The 27,514-nt window shown below is 41.8% G+C and overlaps 3 protein-coding genes and 1 long non-coding RNA gene across 4 annotated transcripts; 1 reads left to right on the top strand and 3 right to left on the bottom strand.

The window, feature by feature from the left end:
- Positions 1-620: 620 nt before the first annotated feature.
- LOC120720293 lies at positions 621-6,884 on the bottom strand. The gene is made up of 4 exons (XR_005692866.1): positions 6,056-6,884; positions 2,056-2,161; positions 1,765-1,876; positions 621-665 (listed from the first exon to the last, which is right to left on the bottom strand). It is a non-coding gene; the product is annotated as an uncharacterized LOC120720293 (long non-coding RNA).
- A 5,138-nt stretch (positions 6,885-12,022) lies between these two features.
- Positions 12,023-14,494, top strand: LOC120720281 (transcription factor 7-like 2). The gene is made up of 7 exons (XM_040009899.1): positions 12,023-12,310; positions 12,642-12,664; positions 12,768-12,830; positions 13,034-13,190; positions 13,326-13,433; positions 13,550-13,583; positions 13,695-14,494. Exons 1-7 carry the CDS (start codon positions 12,023-12,025, stop codon positions 14,438-14,440), a joined length of 1,419 nt encoding a protein of 472 aa, XP_039865833.1. The 3' UTR covers positions 14,441-14,494.
- Positions 14,495-14,791: 297 nt separating this feature from the next.
- LOC120720284 (leukocyte elastase inhibitor-like) lies at positions 14,792-20,121 on the bottom strand. Its single transcript, XM_040009900.1, has 8 exons — positions 19,804-20,121; positions 19,170-19,310; positions 18,239-18,356; positions 16,203-16,345; positions 15,745-15,822; positions 15,510-15,599; positions 15,258-15,438; positions 14,792-15,130 (listed from the first exon to the last, which is right to left on the bottom strand). The coding sequence occupies exons 1-8, from the start codon at positions 20,056-20,058 to the stop codon at positions 14,904-14,906; spliced, it is 1,233 nt and encodes a 410-aa protein (XP_039865834.1). The 5' UTR covers positions 20,059-20,121; the 3' UTR covers positions 14,792-14,903.
- Positions 20,122-23,298: 3,177 nt separating this feature from the next.
- LOC120720290 (kinesin-like protein KIF1B) lies at positions 23,299-27,094 on the bottom strand. Its single transcript, XM_040009907.1, has 6 exons — positions 26,645-27,094; positions 24,416-24,530; positions 24,184-24,317; positions 24,022-24,083; positions 23,779-23,927; positions 23,299-23,599 (listed from the first exon to the last, which is right to left on the bottom strand). Exons 2-6 carry the CDS (start codon positions 24,437-24,439, stop codon positions 23,414-23,416), a joined length of 555 nt encoding a protein of 184 aa, XP_039865841.1. The 5' UTR covers positions 24,440-24,530; positions 26,645-27,094; the 3' UTR covers positions 23,299-23,413.
- Between the last annotated feature and the right edge of the window lie 420 nt (positions 27,095-27,514).

Below are 27,514 nucleotides of genomic sequence, written 5' to 3'. Positions count from 1 at the left end.
GATAATGCAAGGCCACCTGGGTTGGCTGGAAGACTGTTTACTTAGCCTGTCAGGGCGAAGGACACTGTCTCAGCTGAACTCTGGACACACACACACATACACTGATGTGCACACACTGATCCCCACTCCCTTTCCAAACGCCTTCGATGCTTGTGCCCTACCGGGGAAGATGGCAGCCGACTGGACCAGCGCAGACATGCTGCAGGACCGGATGTGCTGTCTACACCGGCTCTCTCTTACCCTTTACCCGCCCCTGTTGCTTGTCTTGTGTTTCTATGGTGCATTGATAGTCATGTGCTTTTTGTGCTGAGGTGTTTTTTCTGTTATCAAACTGTTCTCCCACTAGGAGCTCAGTCTGAGTGGAGTTTTTTTTCTCCTCCTCTTACCTCATGTTATGTATTTTCGTTGTTTTTTTTCTATCAGCCTACCTCTCGGACGTGTCTCCCCAATGTGATGTTTGTGTAAAGTTGGTCAGAAGGTTCCTTTGTAAGTGCGCATGCGCCATTAGCGTGCTGCCTGCTGTAACCCTAATTTCCTTCGGGATTAATAAAGTATTCTGATTCTGATTCCATGGTAGAGGGCCCTGAAAACTCAAGGCTCTTCCTCCCAACACTCCACTTGACCCCAGCCGACGTCCCGCTCACTCTCTGCTGACGCTGCAAAGCCTGAAACACACGATACACACCCACAGGGCTTAGCATGTCACTGTAAACTGATTTTCCACAGTAACTTCTATTTTCTTGAGCTCTGTATTTTGTTTCTGAACCTCTGATTTTACGCACCTTTTTAAAAAAATAAATAAAGCTACTTTACAAAGCTTTCTCTGTTTGCTGCTTTGCTCTTCACCTCTCTGGGCCTCTAAAATCTGGATATTTCATATCTCTAGTTTTTTCATAATCTTACGCTCTTCAGAATACTTAACCTTTGTTGTGTTTTCCTCAGTCCGAAAAATATATCGAAGCACAAACATTCAAAGATATTTGAACCCTTTGAATCATTACGTTCATGGATCTTTTCTTCTCTTCACATTCAAATTCTTAAAGTTATGCAAAAATCAGGTCAATGTAACTTTGTCCTCGTCTGTCCTTGTTAGATGTTGAAAAATCTCTAAGTAATAAAAATTGATAGTTTTCCTTCAGAGATCCTAAATCCCTGAAAGTCACTTTAAAAAAGACCCTATAAAGTCCTTCTGTGTAAACTTTGTCTCAATGTAAAAAACAAACAATCAGGCTTCTGGTTTCTAAAGTCATGAAAATGTCATTAAAATAAGCAGAAAACGTGATTCTGTCTCTGCTGCAAACCTCCATGTGTATCAAAACTGGGCAACCTCTTTTCCAAAAATACAAAAATAACCATAGTAATTATAATAATGTGGCTATATTTTTGTCTCTAGTGATGTAAACGTTACCAAACTGGATAAAATCTGCTCATTTTTGTTATCAGGGACCTAAAAATCCTTATTATAGGAGAAATTATTCCCACTTCCTGGTGCTTTGATTCTCTAAAGCAGTGGTGGGGACCTCCACAGACTTGCAGCTACAGCAAGTTTTTATTTTTCGATAAATCACAGAGTGATGGAGCTGTAAAGGCAGGTTTCATCACAGCAGAGGATTTCATTTAATGTGCATTCTTTAGGTTTATATCTGCAACCAGAACTACTCAGACTGCATTGTGAGGCGGCTGTGCACGACCTGCATTCATGTTAAATTAAAGTACTTCATGCGAGCGTGATTTCCCTGTGCGGATATGAATGAAACGCTGTACCGGTGTCCAGCACTGGGGGCCAGTTCCTGATGTCCATCGTGGCCATGGCCTCTTTGGAGCGCAGCAGCTTACAGATGACGGCGGTGGTCATCACACACGCCGAGTGACTCACCTGCACAATTAGAAAGAGAAAGACAGAAGAAGAAATTAAGCTCCCTTTTCCCCCAGAGGAGATCAGAAGTCAGCCAGAGCCATACGAGTCTGGAATTAGCTGGGAGCGAGAGCTTGAGCCCTGGAGGTCTGACTGAAAGAGAAACCGCATCGGTTTAACAGACAAATTAAGAGTCTGACCTCGACAATCATCTTAACAGTGGGCAGGGTGGTGGAGATGTTCTGAGGGTGAGGCGGTCCTGTGTGGTCTGAGCTCTCCACTGCAAACCTCGGACAGGAACAGAAACTGCAAGACAGACATAAACACTTGTTTTACACACACTTTGATGGCCTAACCTCTGTGTTTTTTTACATTAATGTGTTTACGTGTGATGTACATGACTATTGTGCATCTGGCTCAGTGTTTGATATTGTAAAGCAAAGTCAATAACAGCAAAAATTTAATATTTTACTTTTTATTTCTGTCGCCCTCCTGCATCAATCCCAGAATCACCCACACCCTTTACCACATTTGCTTACTTTAGAGACTCCAGACACCAGGAAGTGGGAGAAATTTCTCTTATAATAAGATACGGTAATCTTTCTGACAATAGGTGAGATTGCTTTGAGAGGCACAACTCAGACAGAAGAGCAGACAGAGAAAAGCCACGTGGATAGGAGCTACTCTCCCGAGCTAAGGTTAGCCACAGAGGGCATGGATGCAGACGAGCCCAGCCTCCTGAACATCCCGAAAGAGCTTCGTGACTTTAGGAAACACAACAACAAACAATATGCACATATTAGACGAGGGTTAAGAAGAGTTGATGCTAGAATGGAAGAGGCAGAGGGGCGATTCGACGAGACTGAGACGGTGCTACAGTTGTTTATTTTATTCATAAACTTCACTATTTCATTAATTATTTCATGGTTTCTTTGCATCTTCATCTGTAGTACTTACACATCGGTGTATGTTCCTTGTGTTTGCTTACATTAAAATACCAGCACTAATGACCAGAGCATATAAATGCAGCTTTTCATATTTGACAATATATTTTGAAAGCACAAGACAAATCACAAACAGTTTTCAATGTAGGTTTTTATTTTTATTTTGTTTTATTTTTCAGTTCTTGATTTGATGGTGATGTGATGCTATATTACATGTTTTTAATATTCAGCTGAATTTAATATTTGTAATATAGCATCGAATCACAACCGTCTCCTCAAGTTGCTTTATACTGTAAGATAGAGACCCTACAGTAGCAGCAAGAAAACCCCAATTAATTAATAATCCCTTATGAGCAAGCACTTGGCGACAGTGGGGAGGAAAAACTACCTGTAACAGGCAGAAACCTCCGGCAGAACCAGGCTCAGAAGGGACGGCCATCTGCCTCGGCCGGTGGGGGTGATGGTAACGATAATACGAGGAGACACGATGAAGAATATTTCTCAGTCTAATTAAAGTCGAATGAAATAGTTTTAAAACAAAATATACCTCAGATGTTAACTCTGAGGCCAGACTGCTTTAAGATTTTAAAAGAGGTATTTGAAAAAAATCAAGATGACAATTTAGTCATCAGTACTGCCTTTAAAGCAGCAGCTGAACGGCTTCTTAAAAGCTTTTAACACTGCTGAAAAAAACCTGGCAAGTTTGGATTTCTTTGGAGGATTCATGAAGACACCGAGATTCATTGCTATGTGCATCAGAATAGTGTCGTCAAAAGATGAATCTTCTGACATCATTATATTGAAGAACTTCTCTGCAGATCCAAACTCCTCGATAAGGCCTTTAGCTGTGGGCTTGACTAATTTTTTCATGTTATTATTAACAGTTTCCAGGGATTCGGTGTATCTCATTTCAGAAAGTACCAAATCTGTCAGATGGTTGATAACTAACTCTAATTGTTCTGTATTCAGAAGATTTCTGGCATTTCTGTGCAAATTATATGCGATTTCTACGGCTAGAAAAAGACCAAATCGACCGGCAATGGGCTTAGCCTGACTTGACACTGATGTTTCTGACAGCTCTTCCTCTGGGTTTTCAGGGGTTGCTGGCTGACTTTGACCCTCTGTGGGGTCAGTGTCAGAGACTGATGCCTGATCACTGCTTGTATTTGAATCCAAGTCCGGGTCTTCTGCACTCACACAGACTGGTTGATTGGTGAGATCAGTAACTGGACTTGAGTGTGATATAAACAGTCTGTCGCTTGTTTCACCAGCATCTGGTCCAATCATAATTTCTTCCTTTGATGGGGTCAGCACTCTTACTATATCTTCCACGGCACCAGAAATTTTGTCATTTATAATAGTTTGGGTTAAAGTTTCATTCTCCAACCAGAAAAGAAGGTTTTGTAAGAACCTTTCCACTGAATCTTCTACGAGCACATATGGCACCTCAGGAGCAGAGGGTACGTTACAGTTACCCTGTGAAGTCTTAGAGAAGTCAGACTCTGAGAGACTTTTACCCATTTGCATCGTGGGGGCTGGATATGTTGACTGGACATGGTCGTACACATTTTCTGTCAACTCCCTTGAAAACATCTTGATTTCCTTACTTGTCAGGTCAAGGTGTCCTGCCTGGGTTAATTTACTAAACAGTTTATTCAGAACCGGCACGACTGTTGTAAATTTGAGCGCAGAAGAACTTTTAACTGTGGTTTCTAAGGTTGGTGATTTTCTGGGAACTTCTGAGGGATTCATGTGTTCGCTTTTCCTGGAGTCAGCTCTCTCACTCTCAGGGGAGTTTGCCTGTTGTCTCTGAAAGGTCAAAAATCCTTTGCTTTTCTTCACCTGATCTTTCAGCTCACTGTTCATTTTTTCAAATTCCTTTTTAGCAAACCTGAAGAAGTGTTGTTTTACTTCATCTGGTTTTATAATTAGGGCGCATGATGCAAAAAAGTCTTTCACCTTTTTGATCACCAGGTCCACGTCAAAAGCAGGCTTGGGTGAGCTACACTTCTCACTTAATGTGATATCTTCTGCATCAGGATACTGAATGTTTGCAATTAACACATTTACAATGTCAACTGCAGCTTTATCTGCATCATCTTCATCATGTAAATAATTCAGATTGTTGAGGATTGTTTCAACATCACTTTGAGCTTTCTCCTCAGCTTCTGCAAACTCATCGCTTTCTTTTTCCTCCACGGGTTGCAGTTCTATGTGACAGTCCTGGTCATCTTTACTTATCTCTCTGTCTGTACTCCACCTCATGAGAGCCATACTTATTTCTTTGATTGTTCCCATCTCAGAGAGCTTGGATTCAAGACTCTCATCACTTGAACTAAAGGAAGTGGGTAAAGCCCCCCTCATGCACAGGCCGCTCAGCTTACCTTTATATTTCTTCAGACATGAGAAAGCATGAGAAACCATGCATCTGAGGTTTTTTATGTTTGTTATTTTTCTGGTGACATAAATAGAATCCGGGTTTTCTGGGACTAGAACCCAACCCGAGTTGACTTTATTTGAGATCTCCTCCTCAATCATCTGTGTCAGCGCCACAGCGCTTTCACACTCCTCATGGGTGACATGAAGAGCAGCAGCAAAGCTGGATGAGAGAGAGTCTCCCAATATGGGGCTTATTTTTGTCACGGCTATGCTAAGGTATGTCTGGAATGATGCATCATTTAATTGGTCCTGACCTCCTAGAAGTAACGTTTTTATGGCGCTTGCACTAACTGACTGAATGACATCAGTAATCATATCAGCCAGTGCTACTTGGACATCGGAGTCCCAGATCCCATTTTCTATCAAGCGCCACTGTAATCCAGAGAGCCTATCGAAACACCCGCTGATAGCAGGTGAAAAAGGCTCTGAATTAATGCGGGTAGGGATTCTAATATTGAATACAGACATTGTCAATGACTTAGTTTCGCTACAATTACTTTGGAAATCCGTTTTCAGAAAGCTTTCAGAAAGGGAAGATCGCGGTCTGTACATTTAACGCACGACAACTAAAAATGCAAAATCCCGCTGTTTCACCCCTATTTATAGACTCGAGTGGAGGTCACGTGCTGCAAGATCAAAGACACGTACTGTGACATCAAAGCAGAAAGGAACTGAGCTGTGTGACGTCATGCCGCGAGCGTTCACCTACATGCACGTGCACACAAGTGAGCGATCACTAATAAATCACAGACGCATCAACAGTGTTTTAGCTTCAGCGCCGGCGTTGAAGTCGGTGTTGTCAAACTTTCAATCATACCTGCAGCCAGTTCTTTGAAGCTCTCAAATGGGTTGAATGGCGGCTGTTTTCCACCATCATCGCAGAGCATTCCTCCAGCAGGTCCAACGCCTGATTCAACAAAACCCGCGACTCCGGCAGCTGTGCTCCGAAGCAGTTTGCTAATGTGATGCTAACTAGCTAATGTGATGCTAACTAGCTAAAGAATCCTAACAATATGAGGTACTTAGAAAACAAAGGGGACGAAGAAGGACGAGGAGAAGTGGAGACAGCGATCTGAACGTCGTCTGTGCAGTCTGCACGCCAGCTGCAGTGGTCTGCAAGTGTGTTGTCCTTTTAAAAGGGCCTCATTACATTAGTTTCAGCGTTAAGTTTAATATGTTATTGTATGAAGGACGGTCTTACCGGCGGTAAAGTGAGCCGTCATTTGTGAGCCGCGGTCAAGCCAGCCGCCTCCTATCCGCCGCATAAATTTCCTTGCGCTTTTACACCAGTCTTTACGGTAGCGCCTTTTCGCTTTATATAAAAATTCATTAAAAATCATCCTGAGTAGCTGAGGTCCAACTTTCAACAGATTCTTTCTCTGGGACACCTACTGTACCTGTGTGCCAAGTTTCAGCCAGATTTACTGTAGAATTCCTCAGAAATTAAAGGGTACTTGTATCCAATGCAATACAGCCAATACACTACAATTATGTCAATTTTCAAAAATTCATTAAAAATCATCCTGAGTAGTTGAGGTCCAACTTTCAACACATTCCTCCTCTGGGACACCTACTGTACCTGTGTGCCAGGTTTCATCCAGGTTTACTGTAAAATTCCTCAGAAATTAAAGGAAACTGAGACCCAAGTCCTCTGCCGGCTCTACATCTCTCCTATTACCTTTTGTAATAAAAGGTAATAGTTCACCACAGTTTTGAAGTGGTGAAAGGAAAAGGCATGAGTGTAAGCGTAATGCTTACACTCATGCCTTTTCCTTTCACCACTTCAAAACTGCGCCTACTTCAATATTAACTTCATACGCTCTCTTTGCTTTTCGCCTTCCTCACTACACTGTGAAGAGATGTTGAATAAAAAAAAAACAAAACAAAACATACTTTTCTTTTCTGTTTTATTGAAACCACTTTACAGAAAGTACAATTGTTTACAATGAAGAAAGAAGTAGCTAGGTTTCCATGTGTGTTGTGATATTTTGATACTATGGTAGCATTTGCTGAGTATTGTTTTTGATGATATTATACAAAGGACCCTGTCTCTGCAATGCCCTTTGTTTGAACCTCATCTCCTCTTGCTGTGTCAACTGAAGATTTTATGGTGTGAAAAGTAGATACTAAGGTTGGAGGGAAAACACCAACAAATCACTCTTTCACTTATCACTCCCTTGCAGAAGATATTTATGTGAAGACCATCTGGGTTGTGTCAGAACTCACGGATGTAGGAGATCTCTGTATAAGATTTATAGGCCTTGTGAGTGCATCTTTATTGCCCTTGCTGAACAAAGGATTCCAACTGTCGAAGGACACCACCCCACCCAACTTGAAACTTGTTGTCTGCCTATAAAAACTGCTGCACAAAAGAATAAACTTTGAGTTAGTTTGGGATGACAATCTAGAACAGTCTCCGCGTTTTTTTGTTCTTCCAAACTGCTCCCGGTACTCCGGCCGGTGCCGTAATTAACCGTTGATCATATTTGAGTGTTACTTGAGAATATTTTAATTGTTATAGGTTAAAGGATGAACTCTGATGATGAGAGCCCACGCCTCAGAGAAACCCAGAATGGAGTTTCTTACAATGTGTAATTAGTGTGTAAGAATATTGCAGAAGAAGCTTAATGTGTACTGTGTAAAAACGATGAGAAAAACAGGTGGCTGAAGAAGAAAAGATAAACGGCCTTTTTTTTCAAGCTTTCTCTCGGCCGGCCGTTTCAGTGCCACGGCCCTCGCTTGGGGGGGCAGGGAGACGTGCACTCGCGTTTCCTTTTTGCTTTTTCCTGCTCGAGCCAAGTCCTCCCCCGCTCTACATCTCTCCTATTGCCTTTTATTACCCGAAAATCACAATCACGCTTATACTCATGCCTTTGCCTTTCACCAATTCAAAACTGTGCCTACTTCAATATTACCTTCATACGCTCTCTTTGCTTTTCGCCTTCCTCACTACACTGTGAAGAGATGTTGAATAAAAAAAACAAAACAAAACATACTTTTCTTTTCTGTTTTATTTAAACCACTTTACAGAAAGTACAATTGTTTACAATGAACAAAGAAGTAGGTACACTGTAAAATCTAATTAGTTCCTAGAACTCAAAAAAATTGAGGAAACTCGTTGCCTCAAAAAATTGAGTAAAGCTTAGCTAAAAATGACTAAATTAGGACAACTCATTTATTTTGAGTACTCTGTACAAGCTCATTTGTTCCCAGAACTCAAGAAAATTGGATCAAGTTTACGTAAGATGACCAAGTTAGGGCAACTTACTCATTTTGAGTACACTGTACAGCCTTGTTAGTTCCCAGAACTCAAAAAAATTGAGGAAACTCGTTGCCTCAAAAAAACTAAGTAAAGCTTACTTAAGATGACTGTTAGGACAACTTACACATTGCTGCAGTATTAAGAATAACTTGATATTTCTGACTGCACAATTTTAATTGTTTACCTACTGACAAACATTTCAAGTTCAACTAAATGAAAAAACTATTTGTGGTAACCTGAATATGATTAGAAATAATTAACAACACTTTTTGTAATGATGTTAAAATCAGCCCAACTTTTATTTTCAAACACAACAAAGTATAACAGCCAACATACTGGACACTGTTCTGCTGAACAACAAACAATTATATTGCCGTCACTGTTATAATCTTACAATGAAACAAAGTCTTAGATGTAATTATTCTGAAAATAAGTTTAGGCCTACCACCTACTTGATGATTTTTAAGTTGTTTTTTTCTGTTGTTATTTCAATTATATTTGCATGTTTGAAACAAATTTTATCTATCTATCTATCTATCTATCTATCTATCTATCTATCTATCTATCTATCTATCATTTCTCACGGCACACGTATATTGTTGCTTTGTTTTTTCTTGGCCAGGTGCTCTCCTGGTACTGGTGTGCCATACATTCCTTGGGTGGACAACTTGTTTTAAACAAGTTGTCCACCCAAGGAAGCTAAAATGTGTTCTGTGTGTTCTCAGATGAACATATGAGACACTTTGACTCTTCAGTGCAGTGTGGAGCTTAACAAAGTTCTGTTTTGTGTCCCAGCTGAGCAGCAGGAGAAGAAGAGTCTGACGGAGCAGCAGAGGTAATTTCAGCTACTTGGACTCAGCTCAGCCACTGCAGAGAAAACAATGAGCTCAACACAGAATGCCTACATCTTGGACGGTGACGTTGCCTCTAAACATCAAAATGAGCAGGAAGATGTTAAAGTGGGATTCAGCAGGATTCAACCCTAAAATCAGCTGTAGTGGCTCAGTGTGGGGAAAAGAATCACAGCTCACAATCATTTCTATTGAGAGCTCCAGTAGATTTTTTTAATGTACAGGCTGTGATCAGCTGACCTGCTGCTCTCTGTGAATTCATCCAGATGTCAGCAGATGTTTCATGAGTTGTCCTGGCTGATTTCCTTTCTCTACACTGACAGTACACTGTCTTTATATTAGACACTAAACTGTTGGTATGTGGGTGGAGCTCAGTGAATGAATGTCAGCATCATGAGCTTAAGTTTAAGTTAATCTCTGCTACACTTGATGTAATCTAACTCTGACATGAGCACCACAGTCACTGTGCACCAGTCACACACTGTTCTTTACTTAAATCCATCACATTACAGTAAACTTGCCTGCTTATCCTGCACTAACCTGCAGAGGATTTTCCTGCAGTCTTTAAATCACATTGTGAGACAAACTGCACACAAACAGTTTGTGTGTTTGCTGATGTTTGTTGGGCTGATAGAATTGCTGCATTTGAAATTACCTGCCACATAAAAATATTACTCCATTTATTCTCGCTCGTCTTCTGTATTGCTAACTAGATGTTGAAATACCGCGACCGCAACTTATCAGCACCTGCAGTCGTTCAGGTTCTGGTGTTTTAAACCTGAAGGTTTAAAACTAGTGTTAATGGAGGGAGTTTGAAGCTTCAGTTTGTTTAATGACTGCATTTCACTCACTGCCTCTGTTTGTATCTCTGTCACTGCAGGACCAACATGGACCGAGAAGTCAGCGCTCTCAGGAGGCCGACAAACCTCACAGAAGAAAGAGAGAGAAAAAAAACACCTGTGACGAGTGTGGGAAGGATTTTACCTGGAAGTCTAAACTAAAACAACATCAGCTCATCCACACTGGAGAGAGACCGTTCAGCTGTGACTTGTGTGGAAAGTCGTTTTCCTGGAAGAATGTCCTAAAAACACACCAAGTCGTCCACAGTGGAGTTAAAGCTTACAGCTGTGATCAGTGTGGTAAAGCTTTTGCTCACAGTAGCAACTTACAGAGTCATCTAGTTACCCACTCTGGAGTTAAGGCATACAGCTGTGACATCTGTGGAAAAACCTTCAGCCAGCTAGGGTACCGAAATATACACCTACGCATTCACTCCGGAGAAGATGTGTACTGGTGTGATCAGTGTGGCAAATACTTTACAACAGACGCACAGTTACAACGCCACATGTTTACCCACACTGAGGAGAGACCTTATCAATGTGACCTGTGTGAGAAGACTTTTAAAACTCCACAGTACCTGAGAAAACACCAACAGATCCACACCAGAAAGAGACTCTACAAGTGCAGTTACTGTGAGGTTTGTATTTTTATTTTATTCTTGTAAGTTCAGCCTGACTGTTTGGAACAAGTCTGCTCATTAAATTGTGTTAGCATGTTAGCACTTCTACTGCACCGAAGAGTAGCTCTGAGCCATTATTCAGGTTTTCATTTCATTTAAGTGTAAGTCAGATGTTACTGTAATATTAAATAAGTATTGCTGTAGTATTATGGTGGTAGTATTGTAGTTATTGTAGCCCAGTAAACTGAGTGTGTTAATCGAAACAGTAAAATGTAACTGGACGTCTGCAGAGATGCTCTTTATTTCAGGCGACTTTCAGGATAAAAGTGTTGAAGGACTGACTTACACTGTCTTTGTGTCTTTGTTTAGAAGCAGAGCGACACAGATGGATCCACTTCTCAACCCTGTTATCGCTGTGGTGGTGGGCAGAGATGGGCAGTAATGCGTTACTTGTAACGTTACTTGTAACTCGTTACTGTAATCTGATTACTTTTTTCAAGTAACGAGTAAAGTAAGGGATTACTATTTCAAAAACGGTAATTAAATTACCGTTACTTTCCCATAGGAACGCTGCGTTACTGCGTTACTAAAACCGTGATTTTTTGCGAGAATGTCTCATGACAGTGACGTAAGCAAGTGCGACGTTCGTGACAACAGCTGTGTGCAGATCAACAATGGATCATATATCGAGTGCGGGAGAGAGTATGAGCGTGCAGCGTTTAAAGCGTTTAAACCTGAAGCTGAACTAAAAGTAAAGAACAACTGAAATCCGTTCACTATATTATGCAGAAGTGGGTAACTGCATGTGTAACAGTGCATTATGTTTTAAACTCTGATTGTGTCACATTCGAACAATTACAATATAAATGCAGTGAAGTCTTGAGCTAACAGAATTCATAGTTTGGGGTATTAATTACTGTTGATTTTTCATAGTTTTCAGTTTGGTTTCGATTAGTTTGCAAATGCAGCACTTTAAATGTCTTTTTTAAACTTCTTTGTAAAATAAATGTCATATTTTCAAGTGTGACTTACCAGTTTTTTCACTGATAAGTCACCTTGTTCCCTCATAGTACTCGTCCTTTGTATAGTTCTGTATTATATAAGATGTCAGTCCCAGTCTAAGAGGATCAAACCCTCCTTTTGTGCCACAGGATCCCAGACAGAATCGGTTCGAAATTCTTCTGGATGAGTTCAGACAAAAACATCACGAAAATGGACAACAGGGAAGATCTGGAACATGATGTTCCTTGCAGGCTTGACGATGTGATGTTTGGGCAAACACCCAACCCTCCACCTCCTCCTCCTTTGCCCACTGGAACGCCTGTCCCCCCTCAGCCAGCAGCAGAGACTGGGTGGTTTGTTAACAACACCTTCCCGGGATCTTGTCTTCCTGTATCTCAGCAGCAAGTTCCACTCGCTGTTACTCCCATCATTATGAGGCCAGCTTACTTGTACAGAGAGCCAGGGACAGATAACCAGAGACCGCTGAGACAACCAGAGGTAGTGGCAGGTGTCATTAGAGTTTAATTGATAAAAGTGCTTAAAACTTTTGCATGCTTCAGGCCAACTGAAGGAAAAACTGTTTTGTTTGAATGGAAAATCAATCTGCTGTCACCTTTCTTGTATTTGACCTTAAATAACTTTGCTGACCAGTAAACTTCTTCACTGTCAGTGAATCCTAATTCTTAAGACTAACTAAGAAGAATAAATCTATGTATGAATGTCGTTTTGAGCACATCTCCTCTTTCTACTGATCAATTCTTCCACCTAGTGGATAGATGATAGTATTGCAGCTTGTCTCATCACCTGTTGTGTGTTTTGTGTGCTCCAGAACCTGCGTCCTGTTGGAGTACTGTACGTAAAACACACAAACACTGGAGTGAACACAGCTGCTGAACATCTCTATATTCATAACTTCTTCCTGTTATCTCATATCTGTCTCCCTTCATCTGTGTAGGAACGGTGTACAGATGTATGAGTATGTCACTCCTGCTCCTCCACCTAACACCTCCACTCCAAAGTAAGTTTGCTCGGCTGCTTTGGTTCACTGATCTGCAAGTATCTGTCATTTGTTTGCAGATGTCTGCAGGAATTATTGTAATGATCCATTAATGGTGCCTGATTTCATTCAGTTTTACAGCTTGTCTCGTGTTTTTGAACTGCTTCCCTCACAGTTGTACACAGTGCTAACATGTGCTCTTACTCTGTGTTTTATTCCTGAAGAAAAAGAAAGTGCCCAGCCCAGCAGGATGAAGATGGGCCATACGTCAAGAAGCCGCCAAATGCCTTCATGCTCTATCTCAAAGAGCAGAGGCCAAAGGTCATTGCTGAACTCAACATCCCTGGAAGTGCAGCCGTAAATGCAGTGGTGGGACAGAGAGTAAGTGTGTAACTCTGCATACATTAATGCATCTGTTAATGTTGTCTGCTCATGTTTTTGCATGTGTCCCAGCTGTCCTGTAGTTATGTGTAGTAGCAGTGCTCACAGTGTGTTCTTATGATCTTCTGTCCACAGTGGAAGTCGCTTTCAAACGACCAGAAAGCCAGATATTTCAAGCAGGCTGAAACAGAAAGACTGAATCATGCCAAAGAGCATCCAGCCTGGTCGACCAAAGAAAACTATGTATGTCCAAAGTGCCAACATGCAGTTCCTACATGTGTGCATCACTGCACTGAATGATGAAACAGTCACTGCACAGAGTTTGTATCAGCTAATGAAAACTCTGTGTTTGTTTTCAGGGCAAGAAGAGGAAGAGAATCAGACTTAGAAAAGGTGAAAGAAGATTTCTTGGTATCACAGCATCTGACATAAGAAATGTGATGAAAACGAGACAAAAATGTGTTGAAAAAAAGAAGACTTAATGTATTTTTGTTTGCGTTGCAGAATCTGCATCTGTACATGAAGAAGAAGCTCAACAAGCCAACAACTTGCGTATGAGGCCAGCTGAGTCACAGCCATCTTCTTCTTCTCATTCATTTCTGACAGAGCCACATGAGCAGCCACAGACAAAGCCAGATGACAGCAGCGTGCCTCGCCAGCAGCCAGTGTGTTTGCAACTGCCAAACACACAGGCATCACCCTACACACCTCTCTGTCAAGAAAATCAGGTCTCCCCTGCCTCTCACATGAATTTCCCTGAGGACACCTCATTGGACTCCCCTGTTGCAGCCCTTCAGTTCCAGACAGAGGAAGCCTTTGTCGCAGACAGTGAGGAAGAACTGCTGTCAGTGCTGGAAGAGCTCGACCCCCTCCCCATCACTGCGCAGTCTCAGCAGCCCTCACCCACCCCTGCCTCTCCTGTAGATGCCTCTCAAACTGCATCAGTTCAACCCCGAGTTGAATTATTTCAAGACCGAGATGAGCCCATCTGTTTTGCTGAAATCCAAGAAGACATGTGGTCAGTGCTTGACTACCTCCCCGTCTCTCAGCAGTCTAATGTGCTCTCCTCTCCTCATTCACACAACTACTCGACTCCTAAACAAAATCTCATCTGTCCTGCTGATTCCCCTCCATCCAAACTGGCGTCCTCCCCTGTTGCATTCACTGAATTGCAGTCAACAACCCCCATCTTTTGCCAACTAATGAAAAACAATAATTTCATTATAGACTATTGGACTGATTTCAATTGAATTAAACTGTTACTCCTGTTATTTCAACATCTGTCTTTGTGTAAATAAATAAAAAAACAAAACAAAAGATGCTTCTGTCATAAGTTACAGCAGGATGAAACAACCTTCATGTAGTTCTTGTTTTTAACACTGCAAACCTTCTTTAGTTCTTTTGTTTCCTTTCATATTCAGTACACATCTGTCAGTGTCCACTAACTGTCAGGGAAAAGCCAGATAAAAACACTGTGGGGTCTTTTGGGACACGTGCTCGTTGGGTTTACTCATAGATATCAGAAATGATGTGACTTCTGACATTTTCCTAGCAGGAAATGTGCTACTGTGGGACACTGAAAGAATAAACAGTAAGACACGTTTTGTTTTAATAACTTTTCTTTACTTCATTTGTATGAACTAGGTTTACCTTACAAAATCTTATACTGTATATAATGTTTTATGTTTAATTCATGTCAATGTCAGCTCGTGTTTACTCGGGTGAGCAGTACCGGCCCACAAAGAGAATGCTCTTGGTGGGTTTATGTCGGATGAAGAAGATGAAGGGATGGTCGGCAACAAACTCAGCGGGAATCGTTATAGAGCGGACTTCCATGTCAACCCCAGTGGCAGCAGCAGCCTCAGCTCCTTCTTCATTTACATCCACGAAAGCCTTGTGGACAACTTTGGACACTATCAGGTCATTTGCTGGAGACATTCCTAGTAGATGAAGAGCCCAGAAATCAGTTGTGTTTTATTCTTTAACAGATGATGTTTTGCAGTTTTTGTGCTCTCAATATAACTGTATAATTGATTCAGTGTGTCTCATTGGTGCAATATTTCTCACCAGAGAAGTCTCTCTTGTAGATGTCAAAAGCGTTCTCCATTCCCATGTTGGTCAGGATTTTCTCCAAGTCATACTTCTCCTCCATCTTAAATCGAGGGAGCTTGACATCAACCTCGTTGGGGCTCATCATGTCTGGGCGAGTCCAGTCCACAAAGTTCTGATAGGTCAGCTCCTTCTCCAGCTGTGTGGATACAGTGTCACTAGCTTGTCTGATTGAAACTGGACATTAAAGTACTGGTAAGTGCATCTTACCTTTTCCAAGCCTGTGGTATCATCTTCTATGTCATTAGGCAGGAATATGAGCATGCTGAGGTCATTTCCTTTATACGGCATCTCAAGAATCTGTCCAGAAACATTGTTGTTATTTATTACTCCATCAAAGATGATCTGACTTCCTAATCTAGAAATTTAGGCTGATATTTGTAAAAGACAAGTTTTAGATCATGCTGGTGAAATCCTGTAATAAGCTGAAAGTGATGGATGTTACCTTGCAGTTGGCCTCAGGAATGGTCGCAAAAGGAAATTTACTTTTCTGCTGCATCATCTTCACCGGCTTAGTGTCGTTCTGAAAAATAGGGGAGACAAGAGAAATGTTTTTTGTGTTTAGTCTCAAAATGATCTCAAAAAGTTCTGTCATGGTTTTATTCCAGCCATTGAGTGGATTTGGATGTAGAGCACACGTCACAACACAACTTGTTCTTGTTAGCCGAAGTTTGTGATGTGCTGTTGTTTGAGATTTATTTGAGAACTTATTGGATATTACATGAGTAATAAACTGCATTGCATAACTGCATAAAGTTGGAAAGTGATCGTCCTAAAAGCACGATTTTATCCCCTCAGAGCTCCAGGCTTTATGTTCTCATTCAGCAAAGTCCACAGCTCGTTTGTAGTATGACAGATCAAAGTATAACTGCACCATCCTATGCTGCCTTTCTGCACTGTTACCTTGTTCAGTTGAAACTGCGCATCAGCAGTCTTCTCCTCCTTAAACTGCGTGTTCCAGCTGCCCTTGAAGTAAATGGCATTCACGAGAACCAGCTTCGTCAGGCTACCCACTGCATCCTGGCTTAGCAAGTCCTTGATTTTATCTGGTAAAAAGAATTTATGAAAACTATTAACTATTACCAAAGATGCACTAGTTACTGTACAACATCTTCAGCTATAAAATCAGAAAACAGGGCAACAGCAAGATGGTTTTTATTTTAAAAAAGGGGGGAAAAAGCTTTATGATCAGTATAACAGGGAACAAAAAACAAAAATTCAAGCGTAGGCTTGAAGCCACTGAGGTGGTTGTTAGCGGGGGTGACGCGATGCTTCTGGTATGCATGAATTAATTAAACAGTCCAATAACTGCAGCAGTACTTATCTTGTCCTTTTTGGTCTTTGTTCCAAACATTTTAAGATAAAAGCGCAGCGGTCACAAACGTTTTGCCTTCTTATGATTAACAACACACCTGACGCTGATTACGTGCGTCCACCTTAAATACCTTACATAAACCTACCAGACAGAAACTTAAAAAGGTGGAATCCTCAGTGGTGCTTGGTGCCACACCCTCAGGGACTTTAATGTTATATAAAAACACTGACAGCTCAATATCTGCCTCAGTCACTCTCCCTGATCCAGCTGAGTCACCAATAGGAAAAATCTGCTTTTCACAGGAACTTGGTAACAGCAATAAGAGAATACGTAGTTTATTCCAAGAAGATATCGTCTCTCTCCCATATATAACATCTTATTGGAACCGATATGTTCCAGATATCAAGTGGAAGACAGTCTGGATGGTCCCCCATAAATATTTGATTGTAAATAAGGTGAAAGAAGTCTCATTTAAAATTCTACATAAATGTTATCCAGCCAGTCACTACATGGTAAAATGTAAAAGGGACATAAATACTAATTGTACTTTCTGTGGGGATCATCCAGAAACTGTGACACATCTTTTTTGGTACTGTTCTTTTACACAGAGATTCTGGAAGGAATTTAGCAGGTTTGTTATTGTCCATATTTTAAGGGAGTTTTCTTTACGATGGGAAAATGTTTTATTCTGTTTGTTTAAGTTCCCCAAGAAGTATGAGAAATGTTTTTTATGATGAATTTGTTCATACTTTTAGCTACATTTTTTATCCATAAATGTAAGTTTACTAACAAAACACCATATTTCTGTCATTATTTTAAGGATGTGGAAATGTACCTACAATCAATATCAGACTCCACCAACACAAAGGCTCTCAAAACAATATATGTATGTGTATTCTTATAATTGTTACCTTTTTCTTTTACCCTTGGCTTTTTGTGTTCATGTTCTGTTGTTTTGTATACTTCATCTGTTCGTATGTTGTATACTCATTGTTTGTTAAATAAAGTTTAAAAAAAAAGAAAAAACTTAAAAAGGTTACCTCTAGCGGCAACATAAGGTATCAACCCAAAAATGGCTCCTACAAAAATAATGTCTTCTTTCAACTGGGATTAAGATTGTCTCATTTCCAGCAGGTGGCACCACAGTCCTATAACCCTCATGGAAAGTCCTTGTATCCTATTATTATAGATGGTAGATTTATAAATGGCCTGTATTTGTATCGCGCTTTTATAAAAACAATGAATGAATTTCCTGCTGCACTTAAGATAATATAAAGATATAGAATCAATAGCAGCCAATCCTAAATGGGCCTGAAAAATAAAAATATGTTAAAGACACAAGTGATCAAAGTAGAAGTACCCATCACATAATATAATAAGAATAGAAGAATTGGCCTGCTATTTACAGCAACATACTGCTGTGATGGTTTTATTAATAGCATGAAACCAAACAGTAAAACCCAGAGATAATGCTGCTTAATACTGAATAGAAATTAGACTGGAAGAACTGGAAACAGAAAATAATGTGGACGGTGGACAATCCGGTAATAATGTCTCAACTGAACACAACACAACTGATCCAAGGATTTACAGTGGAGATCATTTAAAGTTACATTATGCTTACCTTGTGTCTGCTTCTCCACCCAGCTGTTGATGTGGACCCTGGCCTCCTCTGCATTTCCTTTGAAGTCCACAGACTCGAGCTCAGCGTTGTAATGCTTTTTGGTGCCTTTTAAAAATTCCTGGAATTGTGAAAATAAGTCACTCGAAACAGATTCAACAAACTACGGAGACTTCAATCAAGTTCAGTCACTGTGTTAAAACATTTTCAGTCCTTTGGATGCAGTTGAAGCTTGAACTAACCAGTCAGCCTTTGTCTAATAAAAGATTAAAGCAAATAGCTTGTTGGATGCCAATTTAAGTAGCCAGCATAGAAAAATACACAGATTGTGGGTAAGCTGGTTTGTAACGTTTCGGTTCAGATGGCAGCAGTTTTTGCTGACAAATGTACATTTTAGTATTTCTAAGTATTAATAAATTACTGTTTTACTTCTTTATATATTTCTTTATACTATTTGCAAATATTTTAAAAGTTTAATCTGCTGTGATGACTGGAACACAAAGGAGAGAAATGGTGCCTTGTCTCTTGTTATGAACTGTAAATAAATAAAACTGTAAAATGATTATATTTAATTTTGTTTTATCTGTTTAGTTCTATTTTTTCAGTTTTACTGTTTTTGTGTTATTTATTTTTAATACAAATGTTTCTATTTTATTGCTGTGTTTTATGAAGACTTGTCTGTTTTTTATCATAGAACATATTCTTGTGAAATGTTTCCAGTAAATACAGTGAACTTGTACTACCACTACTACTGACTAGATGTAGCCAACTTCATGGTATTAAATTAGCATTACTGTCCTAAACTTTGTGTAAGTGAAAATCCAGGGAGCAGGGAGAAACGTGCACAGCTTTGGTCTCATGACTTATAACAGGGCTCACTGCACAGGTTAGTCATTTATTGTAAGTCTAAGTAACAACAGGTTTCCTCTCACACCTCGAGAAACGTGTAGGACCGATCCCCGTAAAGTCTGTTGGCAAGACTGAGGGAGTATGGAGCATCAGCCTTGTTCAGATCAGTTAGTAGTTTGGCAAACTTGGCGTGGACATCGTCCTCATCGGTCTGGGGTTTCAGACACTGTGAACAGCCAGAGAAGACTTACGTGTTATAAAGCCACGATGAACCAAAGACAGATGAAAGACAGCTTATATGGCTAACATAACTCTGCATTGGCCTTTTTGAATGTATCCATGTTAGTTTGTTTTCATTTGGTAATAGCTTTCTCATAACTAACATCCACTGAATGATTGGATTCAAAGTCTTAAGGAACTGAAGAGCTCAGTAGTAATCTGTATTTACAAGGCCTCCTGCATCTTTTGGAAAGAATACAGAAAAAGGACAAACAGACGCAACAAACGTTCAAATATGTTAAACATTTAGAACATGTATGCTGTTACACTTTTGTTGACACTGAACTTTTCACCTGCTGCATAAATCTGCTTTCTACCAATTCTGTTTTAAGGTGTTAGCTATGTGTTGGATATATGTGGTGGGAAGTTTGGTGTGAGATACTCTGGAGCTAAAACCTTGAATTTCCCTGTCAGATCACAGTTATTCGCTTTGTTACCACCTTGCGCAGGTAGCCCGGCAGTCTGGTTTGCTGCTGAATCTGCGTCTGCATCCGTGTCTGCATCTGCGTCCGCGTCTGCATCCGTGTCTGCATTGGCGTCTGTAGCGACGACGTTTCTGACTGCGTTTGTGTCGGTTTCTCTTCTGCCAGCTTTGGTTTTTCAACCTCAGTAAAGCCGAGGACCTGTGAGGGAGGAATCACTGTTGACATTTTCATAGTTTGTTTGTGTGTGAATATGTGAATGCATGCATGCATTACACATGTTATTTGGATATAAATATGTTTGAGCAGACATTCTGTGGTGACCTGCTTCCCTTTTGGAAATAAAAAAATAAATCCACATGACAAAAAGTCTCAAATTTAAGGTTAAATAAATATGGAGGGTTATGGACGCACTGGAACGGTTCGCAGCCGAGTGTGAAGCAGCAGGAATGAGGATCAGCACTTCCAAATCTGAGGCCATGGTTCTCAGCCGGAAAAGGGTGGAGTGCCCACTCCGGGTCCGGGATGAGTTCCTGCCCCAAGTGGAGGAGTTCAAGTATCTCGGGGTCTTGTTCGTGAGTGATGGGAGAAGGGAGCCGGAGATCGACAGACGGATTGGGGCTGCAGCTGCAGTAATGCAGACGCTGCACCGGTCCGTCGTGGTGAAGAGAGAGCTGAGTGTAAAAGCGAAGCTCTCAATTTACCGGTCGATCTATGTCCCTACCCTCACCTATGGCCACGAGCTGTGGGTAGTGACCGAAAGAACAAGATCGCGGATACAAGCGACAGAAATGAGCTTCCTCCTAAGGGTGGCTGGCCTCTCCCTTAGAGATAGGGTGAGAAGTTCGGCCATCCGGGAGGGGCTCAGAGTAGAGCTGCTGCTGCTCCACATCGAAAGGAGCCAGCTGAGGTGGTTCGGGCATCTGACAAGGATGCCTTCTGGGCGCCTCCTGGGTGAGGTGTTCCAGGCATGTCCCACCGGGAGGAGGCCCCGGGGCAGACCCAGGACACGCTGGAGAGATTATATCTCTCGGTTGGCCTGGGAACGCCTTGGTGTTCCCCCGGATAAGCTGGAGCAGGTGGCTGGGGAGAGGGAGGTCTGGGCCTCTCAGCTTAGGCTGCTGCCCCCGCGACCCGGCCTCGGATAAAGCGGATGAAGATGGATGGATGGATGGGTTATGGACACACATTTCACCTCTCCTCTATGTTATATATGGTAATGGAAGTATTCGGCAGCCATTGTTTTGTTTGTTGGTTGCACGGACCAATATTGTAACAGTTTACCAGTGTACAGTTTGGTTTGTGTCATATCTATCTAATAGACTCCAATTTGTGCATGTAAATGGAGAGTCCTCTTCACACACTGAGGTTAATTATGGAGTTCCACAGGGTTCAGTGCTAGGACCAATTCTGTTTACATTATACATGCTTCCCTTAGGCAGCATCATTAGAAGACATAGCATAAATTTTCACTGCTATGCAGATGACACCCAGCTCTATCTGTCCATGAAGCCAGATAACACACACCAATTAGTTAAACTGCAGGAATGTCTTAAAGACATAAAGACCTGGATGGCCGCTAACTTTCTGCTTCTTAATTCAGATCAAACTGAGGTTATTGTACTCGGCCCTGAAAAGTTTAGAAATATGGTATCTAACCAGATTCTTACTCTGGATGGCATTACCTTGGCCTCCAGTAACGCTGTGAGGAACCTTGGAGTCATTTTTGACCAGGACATGTCCTTCAACGCACATATTAAACAAATATGTAAGACTGCGTTCTTCCATTTGCGCAACATCTCTAAAGTTAGAAATATCCTGTCTCAGAGTGACGCTGAAAAACTAGTTCATGCATTTATTGTGTGAATGTGTGTGTGAATGGGTGGATGACTGGATATGTAAAGCGCTTTGGGGTCCTTAGGGACTAGTAAAGCGCTATATAAATACAGGCCATTTACCATTTACCATTTATTACTTCCAGGCTGGACGACTGTAATTCATTATTATCAGGATGTCCAAAAAACTCACTGAAAAGCCTTCAGCTAATCCAAAATGCTGCAACAAGAGTCCTGACAGGGACTAGAAAGAGAGAGCAGATTTCTCCTGTTAAATCCAGAATTGAATTCAAGATCCTGCTCCTCACATACAAGGTCTTAAATAATCAGGCCCCATCTTATCTTAATGACCTTGTAGTACCATATCACCCTATTAGAGCACTTCGCTCTCGCTCTGCAGGCCTACTTGTTGTTCCTCGAGTATTTAAAAGTAGAATGGGAGGGAGAGCCTTCAGTTTTCAGGCCCCTCTTCTGTGGAACCAGCTTCCAGTTTGGATTCGGGAGACAGACACTATCTCTACTTTTAAGATTAGGCTTAAAACTTTCCTTTTTGCTAAAGCATATAGTTAGGGCTGGACCAGGTGACCCTGAATCCTCCCTTAGTTATGCTGCAATAGACATAGGCTGCCGGGGGATTGCCATGATGCATTGAGTTTTTCTTTTCCAGTCTCCTTTCTCACTCACTATGAGTTAATAGACGTCTCTGCATTGAATCATATCTGTTAGTAACCTCTGTCTCTCTTCCACAGCATGTCTTTTATCCTGTCTTCCTTCTCTCACCCCAACCGGTCGCAGCAGATGGCCCCGCCCCTCCCTGAGCCTGGTTCTGCTGGAGGTTTCTTCCTGTTAAAAGGGAGTTTTTCCTTCCCACTGTCGCCAAAGTGCTTGCTCATGGGGGGTCATATGATTGTTGGGTTTTTCTCTGTATCTATGAAGCGCCTTGAGGCGACTTTTGTTGTGATTTGGCGCTATATAAATAAAATTGAATTGAATTGAATTATCTGAGGAAGAAGCAGAGTTGGTTTGTTTCCAGCTGAAATCATCCAGGCTCAGGAATTTGAATCGATCCACATCATTTCTGCTTGAACTAGAGAACATGAGTGTCGACTTACATTTGGTCTGTGAGACACATGTCATAGTGACAGTATTTGGGTTAATTACTCACCCTGGTCGCATTTCTTCAATATCAGGCACCAAGTTCAGGAACTCGTTCTTTGCAGCCCGCGCAAGGTAGGAGGTCTCCAGAGTGGGAACCATCGGGAAGTTTTCACAGTCTGAGCAGGAGGGACTGGAGGCACGTGAGCTGTTCTCAGGGGTCCTTTAACACAAATCACACCAAGTCAGAATCAAATAGATAACCTGTCAATAACCGTTTGCAGATCGAGGTCAATGTTCCTAAAAATATGTTTACTTCTGGCCCATGGAGCCACAGCGCGAGTCCGACAGAGAGGGGGAGGTAGAGGAAGGGGTGAGGGTGGCACTGCTGAAGCTCGTCACGGATGGATCACGTCCGATCGGTGAGATGAGAGAAAGCTGAAGTGAAACAACAGCAGGATGAGGTAGACGTCAATATAGGAACTCCCTGATGTGACACAGAAAGGCTATTTTTTTATTTCTTTGTATTATTTCTCACCTTGCAGTCACTGATGCTGTTCACCAGCTGGTTGTATTCAGTATTGAAGGTGTGTGTCAGAAGGCGCAGGCACTACAACACAACAGGAACAAGACCGATCAGCTCCGAGCAGAGAAGGAAGAAGGCAGCAACAAGAACGCCCACTAAGCCCACGTTTTTCTCACCTTGGTGGCCAGCTCCTTCTCACGCTTTCAAAGGTGGTGCTGGAGATCTGCGAGGAGACGGAGGTGGACGTGGACAGAGTGCCGGAGCTCACGCTGGGGGACAGAGACTCACTCAGGGACTTGGTGGTGGGAGCTGTTCCCACGGGAGCCGCCTCTCCCAGAAGGTGACGGGTCTTTTCCACCTGGACGAAAGATGGGGGCGAATGTGAGGTGGGGAGAAGAGGGGAGGGTTAGTCATGTAAAGTCTGTACTCTAAGAAAAAACTTTTTAGAATAGCACTTTGGTCTTTGAGTTGAAAAGTCATTTTTCCCTCTACGATATTAAACAGATTTATTTCTTTATGAATCTTTTAAGGCCCCACCTCCTGCAGCTGCTCCATCTTCTCTAGCTCCCACTGGTGCTCTAGGATGAGGCTATCTCCTCTGGGCCTCCAGCCGGTCAGGTTCTCCTCTCCACGCACATAAGCCACTGATGTGTCCAGGACCTTCCTCCTCCTCCTCCTCTGCATCCCTGCTCAGGACATGAGGCCTCATTAGGATGAAGCTCTCCACAGAATTATGATAAAACAGCTGCCGTTCTTTAAACATGTTTCATGGCCGCTCACCTGGGCTTCCAGTGTCAGACATCTTACACAAGCTCAGCTCGTAGATCCCAGTCACTCGGTTGCTATAATGAAGCAGAAGTTTTGAACAAGGAAACTTTGTAACAGGGCAGATATCTTTGATTGTGAAACAGAGATGGCCACAGTGCAGCAGCCCAGATTTATCAGTCAGGAGTTTTGGAGTATCCAGTCCCAAAGAGGTTCTTGAGAGAACGGGGTGGGGAAATCTTGGCGTCTCGGGAGTAAAAGACCGTGCAGATGTCTTTGGTGATAATGGCAGGCTGGATGCAATGGTCCAGCTGCAGAGAGGAGATAAAGGGTGTGTGTTAGACACGATGACATCAAGAGACTTAAAAACACGTACAAACAGGTACAACACGGCGGGGCAGCGGCTGACCTCCAGATACGCAGATAAGGTCATGTAGATCTTCTCTCCGTAGGGAGTGACGCGGTTGAGCAGGAGGGAGTTGTGCAGGGAGCTGTCCCACACTGCCTCAAAGCGATAGAAAGTGCTGAAAAAGACAGAAAGAGGAAAAGTTAGCTTGGCAGCATTATTGTTCACATTCATCCTTTAATCATGACAAAAAAATGTGAGGAATCGCACTGAGGTGAGACCTTGACAACAGACAAATCAGGAGCCACAGAGTGTCAAGTGTCAGCCCACACCAATGATAAGAAAGAAATTCATTTACAGACACGTGAAAAAGCAGTTTAAGGTTCTAGATCTGGATGATTACAACACATCATTATTTATTTAAAGCAACACAAAATGCACAAATGACTATAACCAAGTACATCCTGTGATTCAGCAGCTGATAGAACCAACTTTAGCAGCAAAAACTTGAGGTAATCATTTTTTATTAGTGTTTCACAGCAGTGTGGACGGATTTCTGGCCCGTTTGTCTTTACAATGTTTCTTCGGTTCATTGAAGTTTGCAGATGTTTATTCATTCACAGCTTTCTTAACGTTCAATCATGTTGAAGTCTCAACTTTGAGCCACTGCAGCACCACTCTGTTGTTGCTTTGCTGCTGCGCTCTGGAGTCACTGACCCAACGATGATCTCTTTGACTCTAGAGTACTTCATGGCTCACTCAGGGACCTGGACACTTTGCAGTAGGGGTGGGTTTTGATAATCGATTTATCGATTAAAATCAATTCTGGCTTGGATAACGTGATATTGATTCATTAAAATCCTGAATCGATTTTTTAATGTTAATTTATTTTGCCCGAAATGCCAGAATCTCCGGTCAAACCTCACAAAATTTCAAGAACCACCAAACAGCTAAAACAGTAAATGAGAGCAGGAACACGGATTCTGCACAAAGACGTAAACACAAAGACCCGCGGATCAGAATCAGTGAGACGTCGCCTTTCTCACCCGACGGCACGACACTCGGGGCTGAAAGCAGACAGCTCGCTGATTCTGATGTTTCGGCGGCTCCGCGCTTTGTGTTTACGCCCTTTTTGCGCTGATTCTAAAGCTGTTAGTTTGATGTCTCTCCAAAACAATATTGACTGAACCAGCAGCAAAAGAAGATCCAAACTACGCTTCACAAAAACATCATCATGAACTCACTCTGACTTTTGCTGTTTTGCTTCCACCACACTTCATGCACAGCTCTCTCTCTCTCTCTCTCTCTCACACACACACACACACACACACACACACACACACACACAAGCTCAACGTTAACAAGTGGGAATTTTTCTGGATTTAAGAGAAGATGAATAAAAGTGAGCAGTATTTACTACATGCTTTGGGTGACTAAATGGAGGATGGATAGGTGACATGAAAACACTACTGACCCTTTATACTGAGCCAATAGCTCACACACTTCTACTAAATCTGTCTAAAGAGCCAGTAATCACAGAGGATAGATACTGGAAGCAAACTGAAATGTTAGGAGGAACTAAATCACACATTACAACACCAGTGGCAGCACCCTGCTGTCTCACACATCGGGATCACGGTCCTGTTGAAACGGGCTAATTGCTAAAGCTCACAGTTGCATTCCTCTATACTCAATATGATGGAAAAAACTATTTTAACAAAAAATTTAAAAAATGAACAAGTAAAAGATCTACTATAGCCAAAAGAAGACCATTTACAGACTATAGCCCTGTGAACAAGTATTTGCCTCCTTTCTCATTTCCTATCTTATTCCATATTTGTCACACTTACACCTTTCACATCAATACATTTATAACATTAGACAACAATGTCTAATATTCAACGGCAGTTTTCAAGGGCAAAACGCTATCCAAACATACTTGGTCCTATATGAAAAAGTAATCACACAGAAAACCCGATACCTTGTGTGTCACCTCTGACACCAACAACTGCAGCAAGCGTTTGGTGCTAGAGGTGACATTTGGACTCTGGACCTCTGTGGAGTCTGCAGATGATCTCATTACTGTCTAAAAATCCAAGGAGTGCTGAATCATTGAAAAATACACAGTAACAGGTGTGTAGCATCGCTAACTAGGTAGCAACAAGCCTCTAACACAGTGTATGTATGCTAGCGGCTAATCTAGCAAACAAATGAACACAGTGCTTTTAGGTGTTGCACAAGGATAAGATGATAAGCTGTGTGTCTTTTTTATAATGACCTGCTTCAATTTACCTTAATCCAAGGAGTGCTCAGTGTGGGTAAATCTGCCATGAGCAGATAAAGTGGATGAGTGGGACTAGGTAGGTGTGCCGAAAACAGGCAACAAAGCTGACGCTGAAGAGTGTGCTGAGAACATAGTGGCGCCGCCAGCAGGTTTCCGGCTAGCAGGAAGACTTTGGCGCAGTAACACCTCCAACATTGGCAGTCCCATTTTGTGAAAGCCAATGAAAAAATAGCTAGGTTTCCATGTGTCATTTGTGTGGAACAATGCTGCACAACAAGCTAAATAGATTTAAAAAAAACGAAAAAAAAATTGTTGAACAACAGAAGATAAATGTCCTTTTTTTTTATTTCCAACTGGCCGGCTGTGTGGTGCGCAGCGTTAAGAGGCCAGCATTCAGACCCCAGAGTTTAACGGCCAAGTTCGAGTCTCTGACGGTCTGTCTGCTATAGCGGGGTAGGCCGAGCGAAAGACGAAGCTCCGGGCTCCTCCTTTTTCTCAGCTTCTCTTTTTTTCATTCACATTATTACATTATTATTTATTAGACATCAAGCTGCAAGTAAAAGCTCAGGGAAACACTTTTAAGGCGCCCTTTAAGGTACCCTATATATGTCCTTTCACATCTTATCACTTCATACAGTGCTGTGGGCCAGTCTACACCTGCTACTTTCTGCACAAGCTTTTATCACACACGACCTCTGTTTACAGGTAAGAAATACAGTGTCAGTAATGTTAAAGTGGCTGTGTGGAGTAGCACAACCACTGCTAATATAACACTTTTCACATGCATTTCTACATATTACAGTGTCTTTTACCATCTTTATGGTGCTAGCTTAAAGTCATGCTGTAAATGTTAGCTTGTAGTCAAACATATTCAGACC

The sequence above is a fragment of the Simochromis diagramma genome, unplaced genomic scaffold (assembly GCF_900408965.1).
Source record: "Simochromis diagramma unplaced genomic scaffold, fSimDia1.1 OVJJ01000575.1, whole genome shotgun sequence".
Lineage (NCBI taxonomy): Eukaryota > Metazoa > Chordata > Actinopteri > Cichliformes > Cichlidae > Simochromis > Simochromis diagramma.
The sequence above is the reverse complement of the archived record's forward strand: the minus strand, read 5'-3'. Positions and strand labels throughout refer to the sequence as shown.